At 32.1% G+C, this 26,904-nt stretch overlaps 1 protein-coding gene across 7 annotated transcripts; it reads right to left on the reverse strand.

Annotated features, from left to right (window-relative positions):
• Window positions 1-126: 126 nt before the first annotated feature.
• Window positions 127-9,913, reverse strand: LOC126717247 (vesicle-associated protein 1-2-like). Of its 7 annotated transcripts, none has more exons than XM_050418765.1 (9): window positions 9,697-9,913; window positions 8,456-8,591; window positions 7,721-7,791; window positions 7,533-7,614; window positions 2,878-2,993; window positions 2,636-2,812; window positions 1,858-2,358; window positions 853-930; window positions 127-551 (listed from the first exon to the last, which is right to left on the reverse strand). In XM_050418765.1, exons 2-9 carry the CDS (start codon window positions 8,502-8,504, stop codon window positions 441-443), a joined length of 1,185 nt encoding a protein of 394 aa, XP_050274722.1. In that variant the 5' UTR covers window positions 8,505-8,591; window positions 9,697-9,913; the 3' UTR covers window positions 127-440. The 7 variants fall into 7 exon arrangements, with proteins under 7 accessions (XP_050274722.1, XP_050274718.1, XP_050274725.1 ...); XM_050418761.1 differs by having other exon boundaries at window positions 8,456-8,606; XM_050418768.1 differs by lacking the exon at window positions 9,697-9,913 and adding an exon at window positions 9,432-9,662.
• Between the last annotated feature and the right edge of the window lie 16,991 nt (window positions 9,914-26,904).

Raw genomic sequence — 26,904 nt, forward strand, 5'->3', positions numbered from 1 at the left:
TCCTGAATTCCCATGCAAGCGTGGGTTAGTCTAAGGAATTTGGTCTGTTCTTCTATCTTGCGTGATTTTATTTATTTTCTTCGTTACTTGGGGTTATTTCATCTAATTGACACAGACAGCAGTTAATAATGATACCAAACAAGTTTCCAATTTTCCATATTTTGGTTAAATCAAGAGCATATGGAAATCATGTACTTCATCAGCATATGTATACGGAGCTCATTTACACACATCCCCTCCCTTCCCACTTCTCTCTTATAAAAAAAAAAATCCGGTATACTCACAGCACACTTATATTCCATTCCAAGGAAATTGGCCAGAAAGAACATACTGACTATAAAATACCTCTGCACATTTATAATGAGGGGAGAGAGATTCTTATACCTCTATCTGTAACTAGCTAGGAATTAATCATTAAGTGTTAATGCTTTGTAAGGTGTTCAACGGTGTAAAAGGTATCCAAGCTCAACACTGACAATGGCCACCATACAAACAAATAGAAGAGGAAATCCGACTTGAACTCTTCTCACTCCTCTTTTGCTCAACTCTGCCTGCAAAGCAAGAAAGGTAAAAGAAAATGTCAATGCCACAAATAAGAAATAAAAGCAAAGGAGGAATCAATCGATGCAAAAAGCAGTTGGGGAAAATGAGGTTGGTATGCTACATATAGGAGCGCAGGACTAGATGTTTTTAATAAACAGATAGTGACCAGATAAGATTTACAGTCGATAAATTCCTTTGCACTAGGATAGGGAAAAAAATGCATTGCAAGGCTTATGGCAGAACTCACTGACTTTAAGCATACCAAAAGAAACACTAAGAAAAGAATATGTTCAAGAAGTAACAACTTACAAGTTTCTCCTGGAAGACTCTTATATCTTGAATGCTTGAACTCTTCTCCTCTGTTAGCTTTGAAATGGTAACTTCAGCCTGCAAAGGAAATCCAAAGACTTGAGTGCTATAGAACAAGATTCCATCCTTGTACTAAACAGATTCATTATAAATTTTATAAAACAAATACCGTATAAAACAAAAGAAATACATATGGATTCCATATGCGAGGACTACTATAACTAATCAATTCCTAACGCATAATTGTAAAGAATCTGATATGATTAGGAGGCAAATAACACACAATTATCCCCATCAGGGGGATAATTGTAACAAATCTGATATAATCAGGGGGCAAATATCACACAATTATCCCCATCCCAAAGAAGTTTAAAAGAACCAAATATTAGATGATACTGTGGGTAGAACATACAATAAGGGACTGAGCCAATAAGGACAGAGAAGAATTACTGAAGAAAATTTTCATTTTCAATAGGGACTTCATCATAAAATTTCAACCAAAACTCTAAATTGAGAAGAAATGGCAACAATAGACCCTGTGGATGCATAAGATTATAGGAAACAAATCCTAAATAGTCATTGAGATAGTGAATGAAAATGGGACCAGGGAATTTATTTTCAGAGGTCATATAGCACTACAACTGCGAGAATTAATGAATGGATATGCATCAACCTTTTTTTTTTTTTTTTTTTTTTTTTTTTTACAATTGATTTCTAAATTTTAGTTGATTTGATATGATACTAGAACTATAGAAGGCAAAATAAAATAGAGATTTGTTGTAATGAAACCATATTATATTGAAAGAAGGTAAGTGGATAAGAGATGGATTTCAGTAACCAAACTCTTGATATGGTCACAACAGAGTACAATAATTGAATTTCAGAGTGCAAACTGGAGGCAAACAAGAATGGCAACACTATTCTATTCCATTTATTTGTTATTGCCCTGATTAGTCACACTGTAATTATACCATAAATTTTTTCAAAGATTCTAGAAAGGCTGACCTCCTTTAGCTTTGATTCAAGACCATTTAGTTTTGTCTTCATCTCCTCGATATCTTTAACTAAATTTAACTTGTCAACATTCTTTGCTGATTTCAACTCCACATCCTCTGCTGGCTCCAATTTTGCATCATTTTCTGGCTCCAATTCTGCATCCTTTTCGGGCTCCAATTCTGCATCCTTTGATAGGTTCAGCTCAGCATCCTTTGCTGGTTCCATTTCTGCATTATTTGCTGGCTCCAATTCTGTATTCTTTGCATGCTTCAGTTCAGTGTTCTTTGCTAGCTTAAGTTCTGCATCCTTTACTGGCTTCAGAACTGAATCCTCTACTGGCTTAAGTTCTGCATGCTTTACTGGCTTCAGTACTGCATCCTCTGCTGGCTTCAGTTCTGCATCCTTTGCTGGCTTCAGTTCTGTATCCTTCACTGTTTTCAACTCCATATCCTCAGCTAGATTCAGCACCTTTTCGTTAAACAATTTGGACTCATCTGTATCCTTAGCAACCTGAACCAATAAAATAAGAACTACCGTATGATATTCTACAAGCAATTCTAGTTTACCATTTAATATGCTTGATCTACTTGAAACTCAATCAACATATTAGTGATAACATATACCAGGATAATTCTTCCCTACTAAACTCAAAAATGAGGGTAGGATGTTGACCCAAGACATGGTGAAATCAAATGAAAAACAAAGGCAACTTATTGAAGTATTCAAAAATTATGAGGGAGAGAATTAGTTAAACCCAACATTGTTAACTAAGAAGAGTTTCTCTAACCGTTGGCTGCGTTTCCACTCTACCCAATTCTTGACTTTTTTTCAATTTTGAAACTTCATGAGCTAGCCCCTGTTTCCGTAGTCCACTAATTGGTGACAGTTCTGGTGAACTGGGCGGGCTAATGAGGGTCACTCTCAACTTGTTCTCTTCAATGTACTTGCTGCCATCCTTGGCAAACTGCCAAAACAATCTATGAGAAGCCAAAATATAGAATCAAGAACAACAAAACTACAAAAACATACCATGCTAGGTGTAATGTCCTCATCAATTGTTCCAGCAGGAACAATAGTGCTTTGGATCAAAAACTTGTCTTTGCACACCATATCAGGCGGAGCTGTCCGTTGAGCTTGCATTGTAACTACATGGACACATAAGGCAATAAAGATAGATAAAATAACAACATAAGGAAATAGAATACCAAAAATTGAAGAGCAAAACCAAGTGAAAGATCATATCTAGACCAAAATTTTCAACTATCAGCAAAAAATTTTAATCCCACTATGACCTCGTGACATATCAATGGTTTTTTATTTAAAAATTTCCTGATGAAATCCATATCAAAGTAAGGAGCAACCAAATTTCTTCCCCCAAAACCACAAAAATCTGTGCATGTGTCCCTGACTATGTTTATTTGTGTGCATGACTGTGCAATATGAATTTACAGATGGAAAGATAAAAAAATAAATAAATTAAAAAACTACCAAAGAGCAACAAATTCAGCTGAGACAAATCTTCCCTTGCCAGGCTCAAAACCATTGTTTGTGCTTATTATAATTTAAGCATCGTTTTGATTGCAGGGCTGTGTTGATGGCCTTTGTCAAGCCATTGATTTTATGATTTGACTTTGTTTCTAAAAAGTGTATGGGTCGGTCCATTTTGCCTCAATGAAGAGAAAATATTTCCTTATCAAAGGTGGTTCTTTAATACCAACGGTAACTACGTTAATTGCTCTACATCAATTATCAATATGAATACCAAATAACAACTAAATCAATGGAGAGAATATCAATATCCTAACTGTGGTTAAGAGAAAAAAAGTTATCGAAGTTACGAAACAATGAAACTCAAACTAACAATCCTATTATCTATGCAAAAAAGTAAAGAGTGCACTAACATAATAGCTAGAGATCTAATTAATAAAACTTAAACTTACAAAGCTACTTACTTGCATTAACACCTTGATAGGACTAGCAAAAAAACACCCCTAAACTAGTGGATTACAAGCAAAATAATAAGAGGAATCAGTTTAAGATGTCTTCTTGCTTGGGATGTAAGCCTCTATTTTACTTGAGATCTTGACAGTTATCAATGGATGCTTGTAACACGTGGAGTTCCATCCTTAATTTTATATGACACTTATGACACTTGTCACTAAATCACCATCAGGAGTCAACTTCTCTTTTGAATTTTAGTAAACGTAGTGATTAGTATATTCCACTCATTTATTTTAAGTAAAACGCTGCCACCTTATCATCATGTTTTAAAAATGTTATGCCACAGTGTGTTGATACTCCTTACACATGTTGTCTCCCTCTCCCTAAAGCACCACTTGTTTCTTTAATTATAATACTAACCATTGAATTTAGTAACAATGTTTCAGTTTTTGTCCCTACATATTTGATACATCTCTCTCTCTCTCTCTCTCTCCCCCCCCCCCCCCCACTTTTTTTATATTTTAAATAAAACAATGCCACCTCATCATCATGTTTTAAATATACTGTGCCACAGTGTACTGATACTCCTTACACATGTCTGCTCTCCCTCTTTCACCCAGTTATACAGGGATCTTTTGTTGCCAGACTCAAGGCAATTGAATCCATTACTGCAGGAAGCATAATTCCAACTATTTGAAGTGGTTACACCAATCTTCTTTTTACAACATGCACTGTCCATTAAGCTTCTCAATTCTCAATATTAATTTAGTTATATTTAATTTTAAGAGTCAATTGTATTTTTACTAGTCAAATCAATTTTATTTTAGGTCTCAATAATTAATTAGGCTATTAATAATTTTAATTAATTTCCTAGAGTCAAGGCTATTTTTATAATTCAATAATTAGCTTTCCTAAGTCAAGTAGAATTAGGGATTAGATCTAATAGTCTATTTTTAGGTTTGCTAATGTACTCCTATGGAGACAATTTTGATTAAGTAATAAATTGGGGTTCCATGGATACCCTAGTGGTTCAAAAACATCTTGTGGTGCTTGGGCATGGGGGTTTGACCCCCACAGCCCCCCTCCCCCCTATTTATCAAGCAAAAAAAAAAAAAAAAAAAAAAACTTTTAGAATTTTTTCAATTGTCTAGTTCTAACTCCAACCAACAGTAGGTGCTGACTCCTAGATTTTCTATCTTTTTTTGTGCTAACTCCAAACAACCCTAAGTGCTAATTCCTAGGTTTTTATTGTTTCTTTCTTTGTTTATTTATTGTAAATTTTCTTTTGATGTAAGTGCTGCATGAAAAATCGATCTATGATTTTCAAACATCGCCGTGGGTCACAACCAAAATTGAAATAACCATAAAATGCAACCATCACCAAAATTTAAATAACTAGAAAATCCAACCATCATTCAACCCCATCATCTGTGAAACCTCCACTGCGCACACAACCAAGATAGGGCATTCGCTTTCCTTCTCCTAGCCAAAAAACCTCCCACAACAACCCAAACCTAGTGTATTCATATCCCCCCTCCCCCAAAAAAAATACCCAAACTACCCACACAGCCGACAACCCACACCTAGTCACCTTTGCCATATCCCAAACAATCCAACCCTTGGTCTCAACTGCAAGCGCCAAAAACAGAACCCAAAAACAAAATAAATAAATAAAACCTAGCAACCATCTAAAGTCTTGACCTCACCATCGTTAATCCCAACTGATCTACATTCCAAGACCCACCGATTAAAAAGAAGCAACCACCCTTAGACTTATTGAGCCCGAGATTTGATCACCAAGATTCTCAGCATCAACCCCATCAATTGCAGACAAACCAAAAGAACACCATAGTCAACAACAAGTCTCGGGCAATTTGGGTTTAACAGTCCTTTTGTGTCATGTTCACTGACCTTATAAATTCATTGCACCACCATAATGCTTGTTCCTACTTCGACAAAACCATTAACAAGCCTGTTGAGCACACACAACTCTTCTATTGTTGCAGTTTGCACACTTTTTCTAATTTCAACTGAAAATGGTTAAAGAGTGCAATGTCATTTAGCCTGTTCCCAACCCAACTAAGTTCTTCAAGGTCATGTGTGTAGATAGGCTAAATGGCTAATAAGCCAAACTTTCAAGATACCACAAGTCCAGACCATGATTCAGTTGGAGGCTCGTGATAGGCTCATGGCCAATGATAGCCAGCAGCCCAGGTCAGTAAGTCCAGGTTCTAGTTCTAATTATTTGTTCAAACTTTATTCTAGTGAGCATTGGTAATATTAAAGGCATCTAGTTTTGATGGTTGACAAGATCCATGGATATTCAATAAACTGGTTACATGAGATGGACCAATTCTTTTAAACAATTAATCTTATCATATAACAAACAAGTTAAGATTGCCAAAATGAAACTCATTATATAACACTAGAACAATATTGGGAACCTTCACCTTAAATTGTACAAGTTGCCATAACTGATTGGAAAATAAATGAAAGAAAAACATAAAAAGAAAAAACATAAAAAGGAATATCTACCCCAATCCTATTGAAAGATCTATGGTCTACCACAATCTCACCAGGACCATTTTCTAGTTCAAAGATATAGTCTGAGGCAAGGGAACAAACAGTCTGTAGCACTATTTGAAGAAAAAAAAAAGAGTGTTCAAGAAGTTTTCTAATCCTGAACCCAGTCCAATACAGTTTGCCATAGAGCCGACCATATCTAGTAAAAGTCGTGCAAGACTTGTCTGCAGAGGTTCGAACAAGAGTTTGGCAAACTCAAAACCTAGCTTGATTCATTTGGGCTGTCAAGGACAATCAATTGCAATGAAATTACTGCTTCTCATACAGGAGAAAATGTCTTAGTAATGAAAGAACATTGAATACCACCAAAACCTAGTTTTGAAAGAGGAGTACATGTGTCAACCGATGTTGCTTCAACATTAATATAACAAGAACATGATATAAAGCCTAAACAGCAAGGTAAAATATTTGAACTATGTGTAATAAACTTAATTCATCCCATTTAATAGTCAGATATATTGTTTATCATTGTCATATATATTGCTTATCACTAAAAAAGAAGAATTCTAATTTCTTGAAGTACATAAATATTCACCAAAAGAGCAAAGACTTAAATGGTGGATTCATTTTCCTAGTTATTCTAGGTTCATCTTCAACTTCTAAAATTGACATGAACCAAAATATCATGTAGGCAAAATTAATCAAATGAAGTATTTATGCATATATTTTAAAATAAAATAAAAATGTAATCAACCAAAAATACTTGATGACTGTAATCATTTCATATTATTTTAACTTACTAGATTTATCAAGTGAAATTTGCACAAATTCTATATATAATTTAGAAATCTTATACTTGTGAACAAGTAAAAACTGAATCCCACTCCCCCCCCCCCCCCTCAACCCACTCCACAAGAAATAAAATAAAATAAAATAAATGCAGCAGCCTATAATAACGCTATTTTTCATTTTTTCCCCCTTACTCCATGTGGCAAATGGTTAAACTTATTTTTGTCTTCGAATTTTATCTGGTGTAAAATAATAGCAATTTCCATTTATAAAGTGGTCCTGGCAAAACTATATATATATTGGAGAAACTATTGATAATAATCATTGTCTATTGAATCTGGCCACTTACAGCTTCATACTTCATTCTACTAAACATCACAGGCACAACTGCAAGCTTACAATGTACTCACTGAGATATGGGAAGGACATACCTGTAAACTCGCAAGTTGATTTCGGAGAAATAACGCCTACATTTGGTCGCACACAGTACTTCTTAGGAGATGTAGTTTTTACCTGCCAAAATTATCTAGCTATTAAGCATTCCATCCTCTACAAGGAATTTTATACTAAAACTCTAGAAAGCTGGGAACAGAAAAACATAAATAGAAGTGAAACACACCTTAAAAGCAACATGGTGGTGGGTGTTATTGGCAAGTCGAACTGAACATGAGCTATGCTTCTTCAATTCAACTATGGAAAACACAGTAATTCAAACATGTTAGTCCACAAAACCTCGCATTTCAGAAGTAGATGCATGCAACAAATACATACAAACGAGTAATGCTAGGAAAAGAACACATTACATTTACATATCTAATACACCTGACTTGAAGGCCACCAAAGTCATTCCCAATATAAAATCATTAGGATACTATCTATTAATCTGCAAAGTGTTTTTTTTTCCCCTGTTTTCCAGTTAATATATGGACCCAATTGAATGAACGCGCCCCATCCCATAATCACCTAAGCCAAGACCCCCAGGCCTACTAATTTATTCTATTATCAAATTCATTGGTTTCAGATACTACTTCCATATATTTTAAAATATAGAACATTGGAATCCTCGTGTTATTTTCTTCTTTTTTTTAATCAAAATTGGCAGAAAAATTCTTATGTGTCTTCTACTAGTTATTTGCTATTTCGACGATTTAAATAAGCTGTGTTTGTTTCCATTAAAATTTATTAAAAAATCCATATGTTTGCCAATTCACAATGATCAAACAGAGTGTGAAGAAATTCTAACAATAATGATGGTAGATATAGCCCACATTATTAAAACAAGAAGGAAAAAAAAAAAAAAAAAAATTTACAGGTTGATAATTAAAAGTGGGTCATATGGTAATGATTGACTTACATATAAATTTGAGTTCCTTGGGTTGAATATCCAAAAGTTGAGTACTCATTTCTCCTCCTCAGTAACAGCTCCAAATTCAAAATTTAATAATCTCAGTATCCAAAAGCTCGCCGCCAATGCCGAATCTTCTCTTTTCCTACATAGCCAAACACTTTACAAAACAAACCCCACATTTCCAATTCTTCAGAAAATATAAAAAATAAAAATTAACTCCACACAAACATATAATATAGAGGGAAAGTGAAAAGATAAATAAATAAATGGAAATGGGAAAAATTAAAATTGAATTTGTGCAATTATTTTTCTGTGAATTTTGAGAAAACAATGAATAAATCGAATAGAATAAAATCGAATTTGTGCACAAATAAATAAATGAGAAGGTAAAGGAAAAAGAATATTGCCAAAAATAAAATCGAATTTTTTCCGCCAAGAGAGAAGGTTAAGAAAAAAAAAAAAAAGAGAGTCAGTAATTGCAGATAGTACATGATTCGGTGCCATTTTCCTTTGTTTTCTCAGCAACCAAACACATAGTACATACGCCAAATTCTGACTCGATTTACTTTAATCAATTTAGACTCTAACTCAGTTTCTACTCGCTGATCGTTCAAAACAATAAAAGCACAACAACGAGTTGAGCTAGACGACACCGTATCAAACGAGAAAAGTAACGAGGAAAAAGAGATGAATAGTCAAACGAAACGAGTCAAAACTCGGACTCTGTTTCAGTTTCTTACTCGGACAAGTCCGAAAACCAAAAATAAAATAAAATAAAATAAAAACGAGTCGGAAATCCGAAACGTTTTTTTTTTTTTCACCCTGAAATTCAGTCCAAGCATTCAAGTGAACCCGATTTCAAACTCGTTTTTCCACTCAGATCGTTCAACAAAAAAAAAAAAAAAAAAAAAACACCAAAAAAAACGACCGCGTTTAGAACCAGAGAGTGAGACTCTGAAACAGGCTTATTATAATACCTTACCGGTTTTAGCCTTTTAACAACAAAACCTCAGAGAGAAACGACGCCGTTTAAAGAATCGCCGGAAAAGCCAGTCATAAAAAAAACGACGGCGTTTAGAATCACAGAGACCGGTTTGAAAATGAAACTTGAGAGAGAAGAATAAAAAAAAAAGTATGGCGTTTTAAGAATTTCGATTGTTAGAGAAACGAGTAAAGGGAAGAAAGAAAAAAAGTCTAAGAAAACGACAGCGTTTGGAAACAGAGAGATGGAGACAGTGAAGGCTAACCTCGCTGGGGAGAGAGAGAAACGACGGCGTTTTAGGAGTCAGATGAAGATTTTGATCGTTAGGAGATGAAAAAAAAAAGAACCAGTGGAAGAGAACGACAGCGTTTTCAGAATCTGAAAAAGAGAGGGAGGAAGTGGAAATGGAAATGAGGAGGAAACGGATAGGCAAAAAGGGAATGGGAATATTGAGTGGGAAAAATGCGGCTTTTTATTTAAGCTTTGTTGTTGGGATCGATAATTCCAATTTTTATGTACAGGCCCTCGGACTTCTAAACTCAGTAAAATATTAATTTTATTTTTTTATTTTTTTTATTTATTTAAAAGAGAGTTTGGTGGTCTGAACTAAAACACTGTGACTTGAAGAAAGACTTTTTTTTAATTTTGGGAGGGGGGAAGAAAAGAAGTGATAGCGAAGTCTTTGTGCCTGACGGATGGTAGAGCCACTCCTAGTGGTGTTAGTTGTACCGGCCGTTTTAACCGAAACTCCATCCAATGGATCAACCCGGATTCATGTGGGTCGGTTCTGGTTTCTTTTTTTTTGAGAAAAAATTTTTAAAAGTTTACACCTTTAGCCCAAAAAAATTAAAATAAATGCTACATCCACAATATTTTTACAGTAAATTATCGAAAATTAGTTTAATTAGTAAAATTTCTGATAATTGAATAAGAAATATTATACTAATTTGTTGATATTAATTCTAATTTAAACTTATTACTGAAATTATTTTTTTGCTATACCAATAACAACTGATAACAGCTTATCATTTCTGATTTGTTATAAATGTGTTATGGACAAGACATTTCTCAATAAGAAAAGTCTAACTTTATTATTATAGTTATTACTTATATTAATGATGAATATTAAACAACGTCACACTTTTTTATTAATTATTGATAGCTTAATATTTTTTTTATTACAAAATTAGTATAATTTTTTAGCTTTTAAGCAATCGATCTGCCACGACACATAATTAATGACTTTTTTTTTTGTCACTTTTTATGTTATAATAATTTTATTAAATTTGTTAGTAAATTAACATCACATTGAATATGACCTTCATAATTAATTAATATTATAAGATTGGGAGAAACCATATAAAACGTGATAGAGAGAGAAGATTGCCATGTATGCCGATTTGTTTACAAACTCACAACGTGGTGAGCAACATCATTGAGTAATTGCTTTTCAAAACTTTTTTTTTTAATCCTAAAAGGTACTTTTCTAAAATTGTTACAAAATGTTACTTTTAGCAACAACAAAAAAAAGGTTAATTTTTGTTAAATAAATGGGTCTATAAATCGTTTTGTGGGATAGTAGATCTCCACTAAAAAAAATTAATTGTAGATTTTTTATGTATATCAGTTTTTTTGGGTAGTATTTATTACATATCGTACTATTACATACAAAGTACACACAATTTACTTTTTGAACTGAAATTGTGATTTTGAAACACATTTCAATTCAAAATATGATTTGTGTACCGGTCTGCAGCAATGTGTGTACTAACAATTACTTATTTTCCCTTGTATTTCTTCTCAAAAATTATACTTTTTTTTGTTGAAACCACTCAAAAATGTTTCAAAAAAAAAAAAAAAAAAAACCACTCAAAAATTATACTTTTGAAGTCCAAAAGTGAAAACTATCACCTCCAAAATCGGTAAGCTATCATTCCTTTTTGTTTTTGGAAAGTTATGATACATTTTGTATAAACTACTAGTACCCATGATGGATGAATGAGAGATAGAAATTATGGTTTTGGAATAATATTTGGGTTAGGTTTGGAAACTTGGATTTAAATTTGGATTTGGATTTAAATTTATATTTTAAATTAATAGATTTGAAATGTCTTAATATCAAATTCATTAATTTTAGAAAGTATTTCAAATTCAAGCATACTTGGTAGATTTATTAAATCCAAATCCTTGATCTTTTTTAAACTATCCAAACAAGATATTTGAATTTTAATTATCTAAATTTAAATTCTCAAATCATATCATCTAAATGCACCATTGTGCTATTCTTACTTGACAAATTTTAATGAATAAATTGGTATTTATTTAGTTGGTGTATTTAGGAGTCATCAGTCATGATATGTATGTTCTAGAAATTACTTGTTCTGCTTATTTAAATTGTGTGGTTGTGAGTAATCTCTATGTAAGCATTTAATTTTAGGGGGTCATGTGTCATGCCGATCATACGTGTTCATTGTTTGACTCATTAAAAAGAGATCGTTCAATAAACTTTTAGCTTTTTTTATCCTTTGAAAGTAGTACCATGTAAAAGTGGAGTCAATAAGAAAGATATTGCTAATAACTCTCTGTGTCGGCAAAACAGGAAGCACGTTTAATAAAGAAAGAACATTCGATGAATTTTATGTGAATACAGATTTTAGCTAGGTAAAAATTAAGATGTATTAATCCAAAAAAAGAAATATATATATTACTTGAGTTTAATCCGCAAAAACAAAAACAAAAACAAAAACAAAAAATAATAATTTTAACTTGGGTTTCAGTTTTTGTTACATATAAAGCTAAAATGTTAACTTTCTCCCAGCAGAAAATAAATAATAATTTACTTTTATTTTGAAGTTTGTTAGAGATAGTTTCAACGTGTTTGTTACCCATATGATTTGTTTGATAAACTATTATTTGAATTAAAAGTATTTAAATTTAGTATTGTTATTTATTTATATTCAAATTAATTCATACCTACACTATATATAAGAGAATTTTACTCTTTCAACTGGAATTTATTATGATTCAAAAATAACCTCATTAATGAATGATAACTTCATTTAGAAATAGAGTTATAAATGTCAAATAATAAATTTCATTTTGAATTCAAAAAGAAAACTCCTAAAATTTAGGATTTTTTTCCCCTTCACATTCATCTTTTTATTCCCTGAAATTTAGTTTATTTTTTTATTTTTTTATAATAGATGAAAATTATTATCCTTTACCCAAAAAATTAGAAAAGCCTCTAAGCACGCACAGTCATAAATGTCAAATAATAAATTTCATTTTGAATTCAAAAAGAAAACTCCTAAAATTTAGGATTTTTTTTTCTCTTCACATTCATCTTTTTATTCCCTAAAATTTAGCTTTTTTTATTTTTTTATAATAGATGAAAATTATTATCCTTTACCCAAAAAATTAGAAAAGCCTCTAAGCACGCACAACGACCAATGTGCTTAGAGGCTAATATTTTAGAATAGAATTGGGTTTTAGGATTTGTTGATGAGTTTATCTCATCAACAAATGAGAATTAAGTTCAATTAACTATAAAATTAACCCAAAATCTCTATTATCACTCTCAAGTTTAGAAGGTTAATGTGGGTTCCAGTTAACTCAACTAGTAAAACTCTAATAGTTGAATAAGAGATATGGGGTTTAATCTCTGCCTATATCAAAAACCGTCTTGGTCTAATGATAAAAAGTTATCATCAGAAACAGACGCTATAGGTTGAAACTATCTAAAAAAAAAAAAGTTTAGGAGGCTAATCACCTCGAATCAACTAAGTTAAACCATCGTATACCCTTGGTGCAGTGGTTATTTCATAAGTATAAATGCTTGTGAGGTTTAAGAGGTAAAGACCAGGGTTCAAGTTTCCAGTAAGAAATTTCACACACATATACACTTAAATTAAGATAGAGTAGAATTTCTATCTTGTATAAAAAAAAAAAAAACTAAGTTAGATAAATTAATATTTGAATTAAAAGCATTTAAATTTACTCATAAGGATAAATCTTTATCTAAATAATGTAGCATATTGTTATTTATTTCTATTCAAAGTAACTCCTAGGTTTTATTATAAAATTGGTTCCTATGTTTTAGGACTTATAGATGAGATTATCTCATCATTTGTTATATATGTACATTGAATATAATAATGAGAATTAAGCATAAAACTAACCCAAAATGTTTAGGAGACTAGTCATTTCAAATCAACTAAGTTAGATAAATTATTATTTTAATCAAAAGTATTTAGATTTTGGCTAGTAATAGGTTTTTATCTAAATAAGGTAGCCATAGATTAGAATTGTTATTTATTTGTATTCAAATTATTTCCTATGTTATCTAAAAAAAAAAATCCTATGTTTTAGAATAGAATTAATTCCTATATTTTATGATTTGTTGATGAGGTTATCTCATCCTTAGCTATTTATGTACGTTGAATGCATTAATTAGAATTAAACATAAAATTAACCCAAAACATTTATTCTCTCTCTCAAGTTTGGGAGGATAGTCTTCTTGAATCAACTAAGTTATCTTTTATTTTTCCGGCTCATAACCGTGTCTGCTCTTAATGATTGATCTTTATTGTCAAACTAAGAAACCATTTTTTTTTTTTTTTTGCTTAATCTCATTCACTCCTGATGATTGTTTTTTATCATCAGACCAATACATCAATTGGTTTTTTATGCAGGTGGGGATTGAACCCCAGATCTCTTATATTTAATCACAAGAGTCTTCACCAATTGAGTTAACTGGAACCTATTTGACTAGGCAGCTTTATATGTCAAATATGGAGACATATTTCTACTCAATTGCATTAAATTATTGAAATGATTTATACTCCTAGTCCCATGTTTATCTAGTCTCTTTGTAAAATGCTTCAAAACCATGGATTATGAGAAACAACAAGGAAAAAATAATCAAACAGATCAGCCATACTAATTAATATGCCAAAAAACAACGTGTGATCGAAGAAAACATTTTCAGCAAAATTATAACATTAAGATATTTCCTTTTGCAAATTAATATTCATGAAACATTAAATCATAAAAATAGACTTAGTTATCAATCCAAGTTTTAGGTGCACAATTTCTTTTTCTTTTTCTTTTTTATTGTGTAAAAGTATAGTTATAGGTTAAAAGAAAAAGTAAAAATTTCAAAAATTATACCTAAGAAATAACCAAAATAAGATAATGAAATTGAGTTTTCATCCAAAATGAAATTTATCACTCGTTGTGTTGGAAACTGTCTAAACACTCTAGAACCTGAAAAACAATAGTTAATGGTTGTTAAAAAATATTCATAGCTATGCTAGAGTAATTAGATACAAATATTATGGATGGTGTAATTTTATTCCGATTCTAAATTAAAGTTGGCATACTAATATTGTCTCTAAAAGTTCACTTGTAACTCGCTTGTCGTTTGCTCTAGCAAAATCGCCAGATTTTGAATTATAAATTACACTAGAAGAAGGATTCTTACTCAGTTTTAACTATACTTTGTAAGCTTATATAAAAAACCTTATATACGATTTTTTGAAATTAGAAGAGTTGTCATATCATAGCAAGCCTTTTTTCCTAAGCCTAAGAAGAGAAATCATCACTGTGCTTTGTTTCATAATAAACTTGCTAAATTGATTTGTACATTTTGCTTACATATGGTTCTAAAACGAAATTTTCAAAATAAAAAATACAATGACCAAAATCACACTCATGTCAACATCGACTAATGTAGTATGCACAATGGCGAAGTCATTAATTTATTTTTGAGATCCAAACTCAATATATCAATAATTTGTTTACACAAATATATAATTTATACTTAAAATAGGTTGTTAGCACTATATATATATATATATATATACACACACCCACAGAGAATTTTCTCTTACATAATAAAATTAATTTTATGCATTAAGTCAAGTGTAATTATATATCATTTAAAATTGTATTTATCAACTATAAATATTCTTTAAATCAATGTCTATTTGTTACATAAATAAAAGATAATTTATTAGAGTGTAGTTTTAGAAAATATTAAACATATATATCAATTTTAAACAACTGAAATGATAAATATCAATTTTATATGTCTTAACATATATATATATATATACACATACATACAATGTAATATAAGAGGGAAAAAATCAAGACAAAAACTAAATAAAAAGCTTTATTATATGTATATATAGAAAGTATGTCCCAAAATTTTAACTATAAAATTCTCTATATTTACTTATATATATTTTTATCAATATATAAATGCTTATAAAATTAATGATTTATATATGATAAAAAATAAAATGCTTTAAAAAAAAGTCATTGGTGTAATTATCAATCTATAGATTAGTATGTTCCACGGATGATGAGGTCTTTCACCTTGAATCTCCAACATGAGTGCAAATCTAACTGGTCAACGTAGCTTTAGATCTAAAACATGAATGCAACAATAATATTGAATGGGACCAAACAATACATCATGACACAAGGGATTATGGCACTTCGATCTATAAAAAGAGCTCCACTTTCTAATCTAATAAAATCATTTCTAGTTGTAAAGCCCTTTTCCTTTTTCTCTTTTCGTATTGGTTCTAAACTTTTGATGACCAAATTTCCTTAATTTGAGTCTTTTGCAAATTGCACGAGGAGGAAAAGCATAAAGGTAATGATTAGCATACAAATTGGGCCAAGAAACTCTCATTACCATATTATATATTATATGATTGTTTCTCCAAAATATATATATATATATATATATATATATATTATATATGATTTGTCTGTTAATTTACGCATCCATATAAAATAAACAAGGCATTAAATTTGGATGCATGAAAATGATATAAAACCAACTGGGTAGTTGAGAGTTTGAAAATGAGATGAGGAAGTAATAACCGGGCCATTGTCATCTTGAAGCTCCCTTCAACTAACTTCTACTTTGTAGACACACATGCATGCAAGTGTAGAAGCAAAATGTAAAAGCTTTTTCTTTGACAACACTAGTGTGAGTAGGACTGAAAATGAACCCAACTATATAGAAATTGTTTGGGCTTAGCTGGAGAACAAAGTTGTTTATTTGCATTATTTAACAAACGAGTCAAATTCAATTCCAAATTTAAGTGTTGTTATTAAATGAATAGTGTTCAAATGACATAATAACATGTTCTTGAACAAGTTTGTGAGTATGATATTCAATTTAAATATGCATAATATTATATGTTTTATGTGTACGTTTGTAGGTTTGCAAACAAATTTATAAGATATCAAATCATTTTTTTAATTTATTAATAATATAAATGATTCGCTTTGTAGAAAAAAATTATATACAGATTTTACCAATAAAATGTGTTGAATCTAATTTCTATAATCTCATAAACAAAAACATTCTATCTAATTAACTCAAATAACATTATGTCAACTATAATTTAGTTATGATATGGAAAAATAATAAGTTCATTAAGTAACTCATGAACAAACTCGACCTTGTTTGCCAAAAAAAAATTAAACAAATTTGAATATTCTATATCACTCTCTCAATCTCTCTCCTTTTAACTCATAATTTGGGAGAGTGGATTTATAGGGGAAAAAAAATTTCACTTCCTTTCCCTTGAACCAAAAATTCTTTCACTTAAAAAAAAAAAAAAAAATTAGATACAATACAAAAAGAGTATAAATGGGATTTGATACAACACAATTTATCCATCAAATTCCGTACATATAATTGAGAAGAAATCAATGGACGGAGATGCCATTCAACTCATAAAACATTAATTGCTTCCTTTTTAAACCATTGAAAATGGTTTAGTAAACTATTCCGACGAAGCCTAATATATATCACAGATTCACAATCAATGACGTTACTTGAGGATAAGATTTTGGGGGTGGGTAAGTGAAAATGAAACCAAGCTTGTGATCATGCTAATTAAGCTGGTCGAAGTTGCTTGAAGACAATGCTAATCAAAAGTTGCACGTAAAAGAACGATTTTGACGGCAACCCTTGTACATGTGGCTATATCTTATTATCTTCTGCTCTTGTCAACGTTACATCGACACACAGTTTTTTTGCTGGCAACAATTGAGGTGTCTATGCAATTATTTCCATGGATATGAAAAAATAAAAGACATTATAATTGCTACTGTTTGTGTTGAGTGTCAAGCGACTCAAACGTCTATGCAATTTCCATTATTGCTATGAATTTCCATTGTCATTGTCTGAAGAAAGAAAAATGAATTTTTTTTAGAAAAATTTACAATGATTAAGCTTCTGTTTGGATACCAATAAAAAATGAAAATTATTTCACTATTTAACTTATTTTTGTTACCATTCAAAAGCCCTACTGCACTTTTTAGTACTATTTATAAGTCTATTATACTATTTCAATTAACTTTTACCTTTATTTACAGTACTTTCAATAATAAATTTTCAGTTTTAGCAAAATAAGCGATATCTAAACAGAATTGTTATTGCCGATGCATCAACGTCTATATATATATGCAATTTCCATTGCTATGAATTTTTTGATGTCATTGTCCCCAAAAAAAAAAAAAAAAAAAAAAAATTTACAACTACTAATTTTGTCCCATATCCAAAAAAGAGAAAGAAAAGATTACAACTGCTAATTTTGTCCCACAGCCAAAAAAAAAAAAAAAAAAAAACCTTAAGTAAGGTGGAATTGACTTTAAATTAGTGAAAAAAAAATATTTTACTAAAAATGTGGAATTGAACTAAATGATTTATTCATTCCACACTTTAGTGAGTAATGACTTCATCATGAAAAGTTAAAGAACCAAAAATTATCCAGAATTTCACTTGAAAAGGAAGAGTAAAAGCGAAACTACTAGATTTTTCAGTTATTGAATTAAACGTTGTTAAGTTGCAGGGAAGTTGAATAAAGTTTATTTTGAAAATCAAGGTAGTTTTGTGTATAATTAGAAACAATGGGGTTGGTCAATGTAATTTCAGTATAACTTACAAAAGCTCGGTGCAATTTTTTTTTTTTTTTTTAAAAATCCTTTCCTTCCTCACAACAAAATAAATAAATAAGAGAAAATGAAGAATCAATTCTTAGTGTTAGTGCTATAGATGCTTCTTTCTTCTCCCAAAAAAAAAAAAATCTTATTGATATAGTGAGATATGTTCATTAAGAAGTAGGAAAAGTCAAAAGGGAATCTTTTTTTTTTTTTTTTTTTCCCTAACCATCATAGGTACTACTTCCATAGATCCTCAATTTTGGAGATGACAAGATTTGGTTCTAATAAGTTTTCTAATCCAATACCAACTCTTTTTCTTTTTCTTTTCTTTTTTTTGGGTCAAAACAACTTGCACTTAGTCTAAGTCTAAATCTTTATTTTAAATATATAAAAATTAAAAAAAAAAACTCTAAATTTTTGTTACTATATAAAAGAACTCTATTGTAAAATCCCTAAAATCATATCATTTATTTAAATTGAGTGCATTGGATTTGCCAGATCATCAACATTCAAAAAAAAAAAAAAAAAAAAATTAACTACCAAGACTGGTAGCAAACTTGGCATTTCTTAGAGTTTCCAATATTCAAATCCTCCCTTCCTAACTGTTTAACTATCCAAAAAATAAATAAAAAGATTGACTAATAGCCTACTACATTTTGGTATATATTTAAATTATTGTTGATGTGGTATCTAAATTTCAATCTACTCCTTTCTTTTAGGAATGTGGAATTACTTTAAGCACTTTAGAGGATCCTCATTGATCTCTCTAAATCAAAGACAAAATTTTTAGTTAAAGACAACAACACATTTAATTTCTATTAAATATTCAACAAATCTATTGAGCCAAACCAATAGACATCTGTGATGAATTCCCCCCAAACTTTTTTTTACTAGACAAGCATTTAGGAATTTTTCTTGTAATTATCTTGCACATGCATGACAGAGAATTGGTATTACCTAAAACTCGAAGGCTATTAAAAAATGAGAAGTTCTATGTTCACAACAAATTATAGGTGGCAAATTGTTATTCATTCTAATTTGAATTTACAATTTAAATTATTTTTTTGTCCACTTGTAATAGCCAATAACAACCTGCCACTTAAAATTTGTTGTGAAAATTTTGTAAACATAACATTTTTCTATAAAAAAAATTGCCCAAGATCAAGAAAATAAGGAAAATCCACCAAACTAACCGTTGAGGAAGACCAAACTTATAAAGAAACTTCACCAACCCAATCAGCAAAGTCTTACCCGTGTAATCAGCAAAATAAGAACAAAAGGAAGGAAATGGCTCCAGAAATAAATATAGATTAAAAATTTGTTGAAATTTGTCTCCCAAGAATGTGTATATATAGAGAGAGCATAGACCTCTGTGAAAGAGATTTGTATTGCAAAATAAAAGAAAAATATGAAATAGTGGATTGTAGGCCTTAGAACCGCACCACTGAAAATTCAATTTTTTTTCTTTTTATTTTCTTGCAAATTCATTTTTCACAAAATTGGAATAAAACAAGGAAGAAGATAGAATTTTTTTTTCTTTTTAAGAAAAAGAAGAAAAGAGAGTTAATTACCCTTGTTTGGCCTATGATTTTGGCCGAGTTTATTTGCTCATATGTGATTACAAAAGTTATATATACATTACCAAAATGAAATTTTATTCTAGAAACCATTAGTGAAGTACGTAAATGATGATTAGACATCCAAATCGAATACATACATTTGTTGCAGGACTTTTTTTTTTTTTTTTTTTTTGGGTTTAAAGGAAATATAAATAGAACTAGGCAGCCAAAATGGCTAAGTTTTTTTTTTTTTTTTTTTTTTAGAATGACCAAGTTGGTGGCAACATGCCTACAAAAGCTTTCTCCATTTTTGTCTGCACTCACTAAGGCAGCAATCTCATCAGATTGGACATAATTTTTTATTAAAAGCATATCGACCAACTCTCTATATATAATAATACCAACTAATGCCTTTGGTGCATGGGACTGGACCACACAAGGACTCATTCGATTTTCTTGTTTCACACTCCCAATTTCAATTGACAGGATATTATATTACTATAGTTATACCCAACTAAAGATGCCACCTTCGACCGTTAGGGGCGGCGTCATTTGAGATGGCCAAATTTTTTTTTTTTTATATATAATATTTTAATTTTAATCAAAATTTTTTTTTTGATTGACTTTTGACCTCTTAAAATAAAATTTTGAACACCTTGACTCTAAATTTTTTTTTTAAGCTCAATTGATATAAGTTTGAATATGATCCTCTTAATAATCTATTCTTGCAAATAAAGTTATAATTAATTTGATAAATGCTATGTCCACAACATTTTTACAATACTTTTATAAGAAATCTTAAGTGGCAGGTTTAGACTAGCTGTTATTATTGAGTAAAAAAGTAATTTCAATGGTAGTTTCAAGTTAGAATCTGTAACAATTTGTCATCTAAAATTTATTGTGAAAATGTTGTAAATAAAACACTTCTCAATTAATTTATACTCTTGACCAAATATGTTAGTGGAGTGTCTGAATTTGAATGTGCTTTTAATTTGTTATTTCTTGAGTGGAGACTGGGGCATGGGTAGCAAATGTTAACACTAAAAGGCAATTAAACAATTAGATAGATGGTGATTCTTAAAATAAAATAAAAATAAAAAAGACTAGGGGCTTGGGATAGGGGAGTGATTGAGTAAAGACAAAAGCAAATGTTAACATAATAAAAAAAAAAATTCTTAATACAATTACAACGACCAATAGTTATCAAAGTGAAGTTGAATTGTTAAATAAAATTATGATAAAAGAGTATAGACATAAACTAATAAATAAAAATATTCTAGGTAGTAATAATTAAAATTCACTTAAAAACAATAATTAATATGTTTATTGTATTTAGAAACAACAGATGATTTCCAAGATTTAATTTTCGTAGAAACATTTATTATGTTCATTGCATTGAGAAACAATATGCCTAATAAACTTAATAGTTTATTTTTTATTTTCTTACTTTTTTTTTTTTTTTGACAACAAAGATAGGAATTTTATTAAATCAACTAAATATTACAAGTAAGACCAGGCCAACGTAAACAGAGATTAACATATTGGCTTGGCATGGGTATGCATGTGATGGCCTTTGACCAAACTTACGAAACTATGCATACAACGAAACAACCACTACCACTGGTGTACGAAACCACTCCCACTGGTGTACAGATTCTATTCATTGGCATAGCCTTTGGTAGTCTTGTAGTAGTGTCATTGCCCCTCTAAGAGTGTCGCAGGGGTGGGCTTGTTTTCTGTCAAAGATGTACTTGTTTCGTGCATTCCAATTTCCAAATGGCCCATGAGACTACAGCCCACACTTCCATTTTGTTCTTCGTCAACACTGGCGCCATTTCTTGCACCAGACCGTAGAAGTCCTTTGCATATGAGCTTCTTTTCTGCAACTTCCCTTCCACCATCGCTCATACATTTCTAGCCATGAGGCATCCCTAAAAGTGTGAGCCACCGTCTCATCGTGTTGCTGACAGATTGCACATGCCGGGTCCAGTGGGGTCTTCCTTCGCCATAGATTCAATCAGGTTGGGAGTATGTTAGAGCACGCCCGCCAGATAAATGTTTTGACTTTGGGAGGTACCTATAGCTGCCAAATACGATTCCACAACCTTTTATCCCTCTGTGCCGAAGAGTGCTCCACCTGATCAGCTTGTCTCATACGAATCGCTACTCGATAGGCCGATTTTACTGAGAATACGCCCTTTTTATTTTCCTTCCACATTAGCTTATCTCGGTCAGGTGTTGTACCCAGATTAGATAGTTGAATCTCTGCCACCATGTTAGGCATGAATGTATGGAGAAGTAGCTGTTGATGCCACTGCCTTGTATCTAAACTGAACATATCACACACCCTCATGTTTTTCTCTGCCTTGGGTCTGAATTGTGGGGGGATGTGAGAGCCAACAGTGGTCATCAACCTTGATGCTCTTCCCATCTCCCACCTTCCACACCGTGGCAGCCCGTATCAGTTCTCTAGCCTCAAGCAGACTTCTCCACACAAATGAGGGGTTGTACCCCAATTCGGCCTCCATGAATGAATAATTAGGGAAATAGCGCACTTTATATACCCTAAAAAATAGAGAGTGGCTTCCATGGATCATCCGCTTTGCTTGTTTTGCTAGCATGGCAAGGTTGAATGCATGAATGTCTCCAAATCCCATTCCCCCTCTATCATTTGGATTGCACAGTTTACTACATTTAATCCAATGGATTTTCTTCTCATTTCGTGTTTGGCCCCACCAATATTTTGCTAATGCTGAATTTACATCATCACAAATTTTGTTTGGGATTTTGAACATGCTCTTGGAATAAATTGGGATTGCTTGTGCCACCATCTTGATTAGTACCTCTCTCCCCGCCTTTGACATATTTTTTTCTTTCCATCTCATTACTCTTTTTGTGGCCCGCTCCTGTACCTCCCTAAAAGTGCTCACTTTGGATTTACCCCCCCCCCCCCATTGGTAATCCAAGGTACCTCTCACAATTGGTCATGATCTGTGCTCCTAACATGTCTCAAATTTCTGCTTTCACCTGAGGCCTTGTGTTTGGGCTAAAGAAGAGAGTGGTTTTTTGTCTATTGATGGCTTGACCCAATGCTTTCTCGTATGACTCCAATATATGAAGTAGGTTTCGGCATTCAGCAATTGTTGCCTCACAAAATAGTAAGCTGTTGTTCGAGGGCCTTTTTCGGTTGTCCAGCCATGTGTGGTCCGTTAGAGGGATGACCTTACTAAGCCTGGGTTCTTTTTGGGGAGTTGCCTCCGGAACTCAACATTGGACCACGTGGTCCAATGGCTACCAGTGTATTTTTAAGCCTACAAAACTATCAAAGTCAAAATCTAAGAATCATAATAATGGTCGAATAAATATATAATATGTGTTTGATATAATAGCTTTGATTAGTAGTTGTAATAACAGTTGAAATAAGGCGGTATTTATTTAGAGGTAAAGTAATCATGTACTCAATGATGTAAATTAAAAATATGGAAGCAAACGTCACTTATCTTTGTATGGTTTATAACTCTAGCTGTGTAGCATTAGTGAGCTGATAGGATTCCAGCAGAATGCCAACGGTAGAGGCTAGTTAAGCTTGCCCCTCTTATCATGCATTTAAATGAGTTTAAGCCTTGGTTAATAGTTGTAATAGTAGTTGGAATAAAGTAATATGTATTTAAATGTGAAGTAATCATGTATTCAATGATGTAAATTTAAAAATATGGAAACAAAGTCACTTATCTTTGTATAATTTGTAGCCCCAACTGTATAGCGTCAGTGAGCTGATAGGATTCCACAGAATGACTCCAACGGTAGAGAGACAGTTTGCTATGATAACTTCTAAATTGAAGGGGAAAAATGGGTGCAACTGGAGGGAGAGAAAGTATGCCCAGCTGTGTGTAGAGGTTGATTAAGCTTGCTCCTCTTATCATGCACTTAAATGAGTTTCCCCTTTGACAATGCTCTTTTGGTTGTTGTGAAGTTATAAATAGTGTTGCCTTCCATGAGAAGGGCTTTTGTAAGATGTAATTTGTGCATTCTAAGGGAAGGGTTTTTGTAAGAAGTAGTTGTGCCTTCTAAGATAAGGGTTTTGATATAAGATCTTGGTGCCTTCTAGGAGAAGGGTTTTAGTAATAGAAGTTCATGCCTTCCATGAGAAGGGATTTTAGTATGAGTGTTTGATATCTATTGAGAAGTGTGGAGATGGTAAAAGATATAGATATTTTGTGGGATATAGTATTTGTGATATGTATGATATATGGAAGTATGAGAGACATGGAGGTTAAAAATAGTAAAAATATTAGACTATAACTGTTGAAAAAGTCGTCAAGATTGTTTCCCAAGAAGAAAGATTTTGTAAGAGAAAAATATGGAGATGTGTTTAGGTATTTAGAGATAGGAGCAGTATGATAGATGTATTTTTTGAACATGGAGAGTGAGAAAATGAGTATAAAAGGGGTAATAGTGCTGTAGTGTGTTTAACAATGTTGCTGGGATACATTGCTGGGATCTTTTGCTGGAGGAGTAGTAGAGATTGCTTTCCAAAAGGAAAGATTTTGTAAGAAAAGAGTATAGAGATGTGTTTATGGGCAGCAAAACAGTAGAATTTCAAAGTGAGAGAGTATAAGAGTAGAGCTTAGAAAAGTTGTGGTCTGTTATATGTAATGATGTCGTAAATGTGTATGAGATTGTATAGGAGAAGTGAAGAAAGAGATGTTTAGAGATATGGGCAGCAAGATATATGTATTTTCAAAATATGGAGAGTGAGATAATGAGTATAAGAGAGTAATAGTGATGTAGTGTGTTTAACAAAGTCGCTGGGATTTTCTACCGGAGGATGTATGAGGGCTTATGAAGGGCATTTATGGGTTAAAGGCTGGAGAGTTTAGTTTCTAATTTGGGAACTAAAAAACTTAGAAGCTTAGAACTTAATTAAGAGCTTTTCAAGATTATTAGAGGGGGAGAGAAGTTTACGAGGGAGTTCTTCTTCTACATTCATGTCCCCCCTTTTAGGTGTTAATGAAGGGTCCTCTTTGTAGCTGAGTTTAAGGGGGTATTTTAGCAAAGAATATCAGCCAAAATCTGTCCTAACTAGCAATGAATCTTTAGAGAATCCATATTAAGATTTGGCTGAAAATGGTATGTTTAGCTTTAAGGTATTCTTACTATTTTGGGTAAAAGTTGCTGGGGAAAGAGAAAGGTAATTTTTTTAGTTGGTTTTGGTTTTAGCTAAATGTGGAAAAATCAGTAATGCTCAGGCTGCTGGGTCAGCTGTTAAATCTGTTCTGAAAAAGCTATCCCAACGGTCAAGAAAAGCTGTGACCGCTATCATGAGATAGCTATCACAGCTGTTATAAGACAGCTGTTGCTTTGGGCAGAAGTAGATGAGATCAGTTGGGTGATTTCAGATTGTTGGAGAGGACATTCAACATTTATTTTATGGATTTTGCTGAAAATTGTAAGATCTCTTTCTAGGGTATCTTGCTATTTTGGGTATAGCAGCTGATTTCTGGGATTTCAGCATTAAATGCCTGATGATATCACTCATAGCCAGGTGTCAAGTGCTGAATACACTGATGGGGTTCAGCTGAAAATGTTTCATTTTTTGGGTGTTTGTGTTTTTGGTCCAAGGTTCCATTACAACACGTTTTTAGTAAGTAATAGAAGAATTGGTTGAAAGTTAATGAAGTTTTAGAGATTTAGTCAAGGCCCCATTGTATTGTGACATAATCTTAGTGAGCAAGAAGAGTATTTAATACTACGCTTTGGCAGTTGGTAGATAAAATATATGGTCTGATTGTGACAGACAGCAGCTGGGTATTAGAGATATCATGAATATTTTGTATATAGTTAGAGATTAAAGATAGCCAATCAGATTAGGCCATGTATTTGAGTTGGATTTTAGCTAAAAGTAATAATGTAGTTTATGTAGAATAATATAATGAAGTTTCTAAATTTATATAGCAACAATTGGGGATTGAATGAACAGTTATTTTCTTAACAATTAGATGGTTGGAGATATTGAGTATTTGTCACATAATGAATATTAAGTTTTAGGAAAAGAGCAATAGGGAATTTTATCATCTAAAGTATTATATGATAAGAGATGCTTACCATATATTACCCGCTACACACAGACTCGTCAGAGTTCAGGGAGTTGGAGAAAACACGCCAAGCAACATGTCTTTTTTATCAACATTAAATTGCTAGAGTTTTATTGAACATACCTCTTGGCCCTCCAAACTATGACTCCCAAAATTTCCCCAAAGAGATTTATAAGCTTGGATCATATGCTGAAGATGAGATGATGCACCTTGGGTTTTGTTGTCATTTTGTGTAAATATGGGCTCTTATTGAGGAAGCCGCTTGCCATGAGTATAAGAGAGGTATTATGGGTCATGAGCTTTGATTCATTACTTAAGTCCGATCCATATGTTGATGTTGATGATATCATGGTTTATGATACCAATTGATGAAAAAGAAATGTGGACCATGAATCCACCTCTTAAAGTAAGGATCTCATGGCCCATGTGAGCCCAATCCATGTAGTTGAATGAAATATGAGCTTATTTTGGACTTTAAAGAGATTTACCCAAAAAATCAATAATATGTTGATGTGGCATGGGTTGCCAACGATATAATGCCATGTGGGCTAAAAAAAGAGTCTTCAACAGCTGTCATCTACAAATAGTATGTGTGAGAGCTTGACCCTGCTATTGCAAGACATCACTCCTTTCAAAAGTTGGTTATCCATAACTCTACGGATGAGAGAGGAAAGACCCTCGGCACATAGTAGGAATAGGTATGGAGACAAAGGGTTCCCTTACTTGATGCCATGGGACAGTGTGATGAGACCTCTAACTTCTCCATTGATTAGAGTTGAATAGGATGCAGTACGCATAGTTTCCATGGCTAGATTGACCCATTGCTCTGGTAGGCCAATTTTTAGC

Source organism: Quercus robur, chromosome 3 (assembly GCF_932294415.1).
Source record: "Quercus robur chromosome 3, dhQueRobu3.1, whole genome shotgun sequence".
In the NCBI taxonomy this organism is placed as follows: domain Eukaryota; kingdom Viridiplantae; phylum Streptophyta; class Magnoliopsida; order Fagales; family Fagaceae; genus Quercus; species Quercus robur.